This window comes from Limulus polyphemus, unplaced genomic scaffold, assembly GCF_000517525.1.
Source record: "Limulus polyphemus unplaced genomic scaffold, Limulus_polyphemus-2.1.2 Scaffold122, whole genome shotgun sequence".
In the NCBI taxonomy this organism is placed as follows: Eukaryota; Metazoa; Arthropoda; class Merostomata; order Xiphosura; family Limulidae; genus Limulus; species Limulus polyphemus.
In genome coordinates, this window is record NW_013665732.1 from 634,546 (window position 1) to 642,536 (window position 7,991).

A 7,991-nucleotide genomic window follows, 5' to 3' on the forward strand; every position below is an offset into this window, starting at 1 on the left:
GTGAACACAAATTAGTTAGCATAAATCAGTTAAATGATGAAAAATTAGGTGTCTATTTACCTGTGACCACTCAGTGTATATTTAATTGGAAATCAAGTGATAAACTGTTATGCGACAAGATATGGATTCTTTCTTAGTAAAACGTGTCTGGATATACTAGTGAAAATTAAGTACACTTTTAACACTATCATGATCAGTGAATATCTTCCAGGAATCGAGTGTACACCTCTATAACAAGTTTCAAAATTTAAGAATAATAATTCTAATCCTCTTTTAACAATTTTTACCCTAAAAATTATTTTAGAATTGATATTTTGCTATTTGTTAACAGTTATTTAGTGTAATTTGCAAAGAAAAAATTTAAAACAAATTTCATACTTAAATTTCTGTACAACTTCCTTGAGAACATAATTATCTGTATTTTGTTTTTCATATGACTCTTGTTTCACTGATTTTATTGGTACAGTCTGCTGTTTTATAATGTCACAACATGTGTTCAACAACTAGTAATGAAGATCTGCTCTGAAAATAGCTACAGGCAAAGTTTAAATACCAATGAATACAGAGTACATTATAAACTATTAAGGTCATGTAGAATGAATCAAGTAGTATGAGAAAAAATGTGTGTTTTTGTTGGAAAGTGACAATACTCAGGCTCCTGTAAGGAAGAACAGTGAAATTTAATATGAAGTTTAGAAGGCTTTAAAAACAAGTCACAAATCTGGGCACTTTTTATATTTTTGATAGATGTACTTTCGTTCCTTAAAATGCTTTTGTATTAAATTATATTTGTTTGAAAGCGACAGAAATCTGTTTCTCTGATATTAGGTAAGCTTAATTAGGTTTAGCAAGTACGGTAGGTGATAAAAAAAATATTCTTGTCAGATCCTTATTTTTGAGTATTATTTTTAAACTTATTATATTCAAACAATGCTCATAAATTAAAGAATTTGCTTTTTATTGAAGTCTAACTTTATTGAATATATATATATATATATATATATATGAATTGATCTTGGTCATAAATAGTTAGTATAAATATTGAAACCTAGCCTGATTTATCACTTGAAAGATCATTGATAAATCTTTTTTATGCTGTATAGCCGAAAGTGGTGAATGTTGCAATTAGCAAAATAAAATATAAAAATAATTATCATAATGAAGATCAATCAAGTTGAAATTCACTAGGTATAAAAAGATGGAACTCTAATCAACATTAAAAAAATTAAAATTTGGAGACAAGAGGGAATATTTTTATTGTTCTTCTGAAAAAGTTACAACAAAATTTTGGAAATTTCACAATATAAGAGTTATAGAAAACTAAACTAAATTATATGAAGTTCTAGATACTATTTTGAAAGTTTAATCTAAGTTTTATGCAGTTTGGTTCAGTATTTTCATTGTAAGAAGGGAAAAAATCAAGGGATATTGGTAACACCTTTTATCAGTTTAGAAAGAGTTATATAAGCAGGATGTGTCTGCAACATTCTGTTAAAGTCAAATAGTATCTTGATGTGTTTCAAGTACTATGTTATGTATTACACTTTCGAATGGTCTGAAACTGAGTTAACTGATACTTTAAATTTAGTAGTTAAATAAAAGCCGATATATAGTCTGTTTATGATATTTGCCAACAAGTATGATACAAACAGTTTTCTTTTTTAACACAAATATGTTTTAATTTACAAACAGCAATACAATTTACAAAAACAGTTATTATCAATAGTTATTACACACAATGATTTATATACAAATATTTTACAAACTCACAAGCAAAATAAAGTCTTATTTCTAGTCTGGAACTTCTTTGATATCTTATCAAGGGTTCACGATGAGTGAGTTAATTACAAGTTGACGAAGGTACAATTTGCTTAACGGGGAGCTAGTTAGCTTTGTCCTTCATTATTCACCAGCCACACACTCCGAGTTTTCCACTATGAAGTTATATAATGTTTTTGTCAAAGTACTAATGTCCGATGAGACTCCTCTGAACTTAAATGATTTGTAATGTTCGAACTTTGTAAATGCTCCTGGTCAAATATCTTAAGTTTTCTGATTAATAAGCATTATAATAATCACAGTTATAGCTTCCAAATTTTATAGCACACTGACTATAGCAAACTAATAATAGATACTGCCTTTTTGGCATGTTGCATTAGTTATATTTATAGGCGTGTGTAGAGTTTCTAGAAAATTCAGATTACGTAACAATACAGAGCTACATTAAGCATTTACATACATACATACATACATTGTTGATTCTTACAATCAAGAATCTTCTACAACTTTAGAGAACAGGTGGGAGTTTCTCAATACATATTTAACAGTATAAGCTATGCATGTTTGTAAATATAAACTTATCTAAACAAACGTTAATATTAAAACAAATATATAATAATAAATTGGTCACACAAGTAAACATTAAATAATTATGTGCATGGTGCCCATTATTCTGAAATTTGGATATTTACAGTTTGGAGTCACAGATGGAGATGGAAATTTGAGTCTCTGGCAAGTGGGATTAAGCAATGTCACAGCTAAACCTTTTTTTGTAAGTAACTATCTTTATTGTTTTTTGTTCATGTGAAAAGTCCAGTCCAGAGAAAATTTTGTCTTATGTTTATGCTATTTTTGTTCAATATTAAGTACATTACTTTCCTAGTATAAACTTGTACACATTTCTAGTCAAACACAGACACACTGTGAGACATATATTTTTTTTCTATTTTCTTAGAGTGCTCAGTGTCATAGCAAGCAAGTCAGTGACTTTGCTTTTGTCAGTTCTTCCAGCTTAATTGCCACAGCTGGTCACTCAGCAGAAAACAAGAATATATGTCTGTGGGATACGTTACTACCTCAAAGGAAGGCCATGGTGTCTGGTTGGTGTTCTACATCTCTACTACATTTTTTTATATAGTTATTCTTAAATTTTGTTTTTTACTTAGGTAAGGATATTTATAGCCTCTCAACACTTATTGACAATCACATTCATTCAGTTTATGAAACTTTGTTCAAATTGGATCAACTTTTGATAAATAGTTTCAATGCAACCAAAGGATTAATCAGTAACATGTTAATGACTTAAATTGTCTCACACAAAGTGATATTTATATTTCAAACTGAAAAGTTCACATCTCAACATGTAAAAAAACCAAATACATGTTGGAAGATGTACCTTTTATGAAACATATTTTGTAGCTCAAATTTCATTTTAGTAGTTTTCATAGAAAACTATAAATATTTTAAAACTATAACAGACTCTTTCCTGTATTTACTTAATTATTGTAAAAAATAAGAATATAATAATGTGGTCATTGTTTTAGAAAATCATCTTCATGTCATAGATCACAAACAAATCTTTTTCTGTACTAGTAAAGCAAAGAAAGTTTTAAGAATATCCCTTTACTTGTGGTTACTAAGATTATCTGAATAATATTATTAAATTAATCATTTGGAAATATTTGTAATATTACGAACAGTAATTAGCTGACTATCGTTTTATTCAAAATGATGAAAAAGTATTAATAGTAAGTGTTTTTAGAAACATGCTATACTATTTATCTTTCACAACACGTGAATTTTTTTACACAACTTATTAAGAGTTTTTGTATATAGTGTTTTAAAAGTTTATAAAAATAACATATAATAATCTTAAATTTCTGTTTTGTTAATATTTTCAGCATTTATTTGTCACGAGCAAGGTAGTTCTGCTGTTGTTTATGCTCCTCAACAGCAAGTGTTGATCAGTGCTGGGAAGAAGGGTGACATCTGTATCCACTATGGATTTTGTTTTTTGCTGAAAATTAACCCTTATTTTTTTTTCATATTCCAAAATTCCTAATATAAGAAACTGTAGTTTAGGGAACTGCTTTTTTTAAATTAACACTGGTATTATAGTAAAATATTTTATGATAAAGGTTTAAGGTAATAAATGTATTGGCATTAGATTACCATCACTAATTTCCTGTTTATTTTATTTGGATGATTAAAAAATGAACAATTTAAGCTTATTAAAAAGTACTTAGTAAAAAAATATTTTTAAAAACATTTTAAATTTTAATTTTAAACTGAAGAAAATTTTCCTATACCGAAGAAGGTATATTTGATGTACGACAACGACAACTCCGTCACAGGTTTCAAGCTCACGACTCTCCTATTAAATGTTTAGCTTTGGATCCAGGAGAAGAATATTTTGTCACCGGATCAGCTGATGGTGATATAAAGGTAATAATTGTTTTTTAATTCTAACCGTAATAATTTCACACATATTTCAAGGTCATATTTAGATATTCACTTTGATAAATGCTGTCAAAGGAATTATTTACCTTTTGGCATTAGATTTTATTCTTCATTCATGGCAGTGTTCAGTGTCAGAGACTGTTTTCATTGTCAATTGTAATACACCTATCCAATTTAACTGTTTTTGATAGTTTATAAATAATTGTAATATTTTGTAATTTTATTAAAGAAAAGTCAACAAGAAACAGCCATATAGAAATCCTTACATATTCCTTTTGTGTGGAGTCTTTTATAAGTATGTTTTTAATCAAGTTCTGGGCAGTTGTAATGTTTAAACCATTTCTTTCTTTCTAATTTCTAGCTATAAAAGTTTTTAAAAATAGTTAATGTTCTCACCTAGAGTATTTTTCTTTTTGGACAAACTCAAAGCTAGTTGCATTAGTTAAAAGCTGTTGGTTATTTGGCTATTCTAAAAATTGGTCTATTTTATGCCTTGTCTTGCTGTTTATACCAGACCTCTAGAAACTATCTCCATGATTTAACATATTTCCAGAACTTTGAATTTTGGATAACAGTCCTTTAAGACCAATACAGAATGTAAAAGTTATATACTAGTTGCTGTTCATTCCCATCTGCATTTAAAAGTTCACATTCTTCTTATTTTAGTGTTGGTGAGAACACCCTTAATCTGTTATTGGCAAGTTTTCGATATCTAAACTTTTTGTAAGTGTTCATACATACATTTTTCATTCTTCTCCTATTCATATTCTTTACCTGTCCACACCTATTTCCTTTTTTCTTTACACCTATTTTATTTTTTTACATATCATGCACATTTTCTTCTTTTTTGTCTCTTCCCACTCTCTTTATACCTAATTTGTTATTGTTGAATTACATCTTTTTTGTGTATCTGCTATGTCTACTTTTTACAGGTTAAGGCACTTGATTCATAATCTGCCAGTTGCTAAATCAAAACCTGTTGCTGAATATGCTTACCCTTTTGGCTGTGGAGGCTGTATAATGTGATGTTCAATCTTGCTGTTAGTTGGTAAAGAATTGATAATGGGTGGTGTTGCCTAGCTACCTTCCCTCTTGTTTATTATTTCAAAAGCAGTAATGACTAATACAACTAACCCTTGAGTAGCTTTGTGCGAGAACTTAACAAAACAAAGAGACTATTTTCTGTCTGATCTGAATATTACTGAATTTTCTACATGACCTCTTGTATATTTTTCTATTTTACTACTGTTGTTTGCTGGTTCACCACCACTTCATTTTACCTGCTTATACCAATTTTGTACTTATTGTATTACTTTATTTAATAACTTCATTATGTTGTATAAATATATCTAACATTTGATTTTGAACCAAACTTTAAGCAGAGAAAATTGCCAGTTTATTCTTTTCTTACCCTCATTAAATGACAAAACATGAACGTTTTAAAAATTCCCCTGTAGTTTTAATATGTACCTCAAAAAGATCTTTTTTCTGTTCTAATAAATTAGATCATGAACTAATAATCAGCCTAATTTTTCAGGTTTTATTTAGTTAATTTTAACAAACCAACCTTGACAAGTTTCTAATTTCATGGTATCAGGTTTGCTCAAAATTTGGTTACTCTGATTTTGCCATTTTTGAACTTAATTTCATTTAGCAACTAGTCATTCGTATTTTTAAACAGACATAGGGGGCTTGTTCATTTCATTTTTAGGCATACTTTTTCTGTTCTTTATATTAAGGATCTAATTTATTTGTATTTTATTCTAAAATTTCAAGTAAGGGTAAAATAAATTCCTTTTTCACATAGTGTGTATTTTATTTTCAGGCAGCTGGGAATGAGTTGGTTTCCTAGCTGAAGGAAATTTAGTTCAACTAAGTTGCCAATATTAAATTTAAGAATTATTATACAGAAACAGAGTAAAAGATAAAAAGAAGTTTGTAGAAAAGTCTATTATGTTATTATAGATGGGTATGCTAATGTAATTTTTTTGGTTTGTATTAACAAATAGCTAAAATATTAAGATTTGAAAAGTAACAAAATATATCATGCTGGTATTTATAATTTATAGAAAAAAATTATAATAATTCTCAGTGTAAAATATTTATGTATTCATCAATTTATATTTTTTGTTTATTACATATTTTCCAGGATATAGTTCTTATACATAATCTTGATCATTTGTATCTACTAGGTGTGGGGTTTATCAGTTCACATCTTGTTTTACTCTTTCCTTGGAGAACACTCTCGAAGCACACTCTTCCGAAACATTGGTATGGGAGTTTCTCAAGTGTATGTTGACTCTGCAGGTCGACTATTTTCATGTGGTGCTGATGGTTCTATGAAATTGAGACAGTTACCTGATCGTGACTCCATCATTAATTTCTATAATTAATAATAGATATCTCCATCAAGAATCTTGTGGTTAATTTCAGTGATTATTTGGTGTTAAAAGTTTGAGCCATTGGAAAATTCTTTTAATATTAAACACTTGATAATTTGTAATTAAATAGCTTTAAATTAATACACCATAAGATAAGGTAATCAAATGATATGAGGAACTGTGGTTATCATGATTAGTCTTTATAGTAATTAATAGGTGGGAATACCACCCAAAAGTGATTGTCATTGCATACTGTTTATAGACAAGATTCACTGTTTGACATACTATTTGTGGGCTGACATTTGTAAATATCAATGGTAACCAAATCATTAGTCCAAAGTTCACTTCTATAATGAAAAAGTAGCATAATCGATGTTTGAAGTTTAACCACTGTAATTGCTATAAAAGTTTGGTAGTGTCTAATCAAGATTTCATGGGTAATTATTGTTCATTTAATTGCTATTATATGACCTAATCGAGATTTTATATTTAAATCTGAAAGAAACACGAAAGAGTAACCTGAAAGAACTAGTGTTTAAATTGTACAATTTGTAAATGTTTACAAATGTGTAAGAAAAAAAAAAGTTTAAACCTAAGCAAGAGTTCAGTAAGTAAAATTCATTTTTATGACTTGATTATGAGAGTTTAGTTTGACCCAAGACCAAAAGTTTAGTTAACTTTGTGTTTGGTATCAAACTTAAGATCTGAAGATTGCCAATATAGTCTCTAAACTCGTAGTAGTTCTTGTGATACTTTCAAGGGCTTCTTAGTTAAAGTCCTTCATTTTGAGTTTATCAGTTTGTCATCACTGTATGGTTAATTGTCACTTGCATTATATGTATGACTATGTTTTGTGCATAAAGTATATACATGAGAGAATTTGGTAAGCATGAAATTGTTAAGTGTAGTATGATTATATAGATATTATATGACCATTGCATATTGTATTTGAGGCATTTTGAAGGTGTTTTACACACAGTAAAAATATGTCAGAAATGATTTTTATTTACTTCTGGAAATATTAAATAAGGTCCTCTTTACCTAATTCATGCATTTAGTTTATTAATGTATGCAAAATGTAAAAGCCGTAACAAACACATTTTCTAAGACAATAATTGTGTTTTACTATTGCTAAAGCTAGGGTTTTTTTTCAGTGAATTTTTTTAATCCCATAAAATTATCTATCTAAAATTGTTTTAATGAACATTTAATTTCATTGTAATGTTTATTTAAGAGAACAAGTTATATGTAGATCTAATACAGACTGCTCTTTGTGTGTGTCCCTCTCCTTTCTCTTATTACAAGACTTTGAACCCTCAGACTTAGATGACCATAGGTTGGCCTTGTGGTAGAGCTTTGGATTTCAGAGCT

General features: G+C 28.5%; 1 protein-coding gene across 9 annotated transcripts in view; it reads left to right on the forward strand.

Annotated features, from left to right (window-relative positions):
- LOC106472611 (dmX-like protein 2) overlaps nt 1-7,193 on the forward strand; it is a 159,902-nt gene extending 152,709 nt beyond the window's left edge. For all 9 annotated transcript variants that reach the window (XM_022402034.1, XM_022402049.1, XM_022402060.1 and 6 more), the window contains 5 exons: nt 2,474-2,551; nt 2,735-2,879; nt 3,681-3,770; nt 4,097-4,224; nt 6,432-7,193. In XM_022402034.1, the coding sequence (XP_022257742.1) occupies nt 2,474-2,551; nt 2,735-2,879; nt 3,681-3,770; nt 4,097-4,224; nt 6,432-6,632 (642 nt within the window). In that variant the 3' untranslated portion in view covers nt 6,633-7,193. The remainder of the gene's footprint in view (nt 1-2,473; nt 2,552-2,734; nt 2,880-3,680; nt 3,771-4,096; nt 4,225-6,431) is intronic.
- The last annotated feature ends 798 nt before the right edge of the window (nt 7,194-7,991 follow it).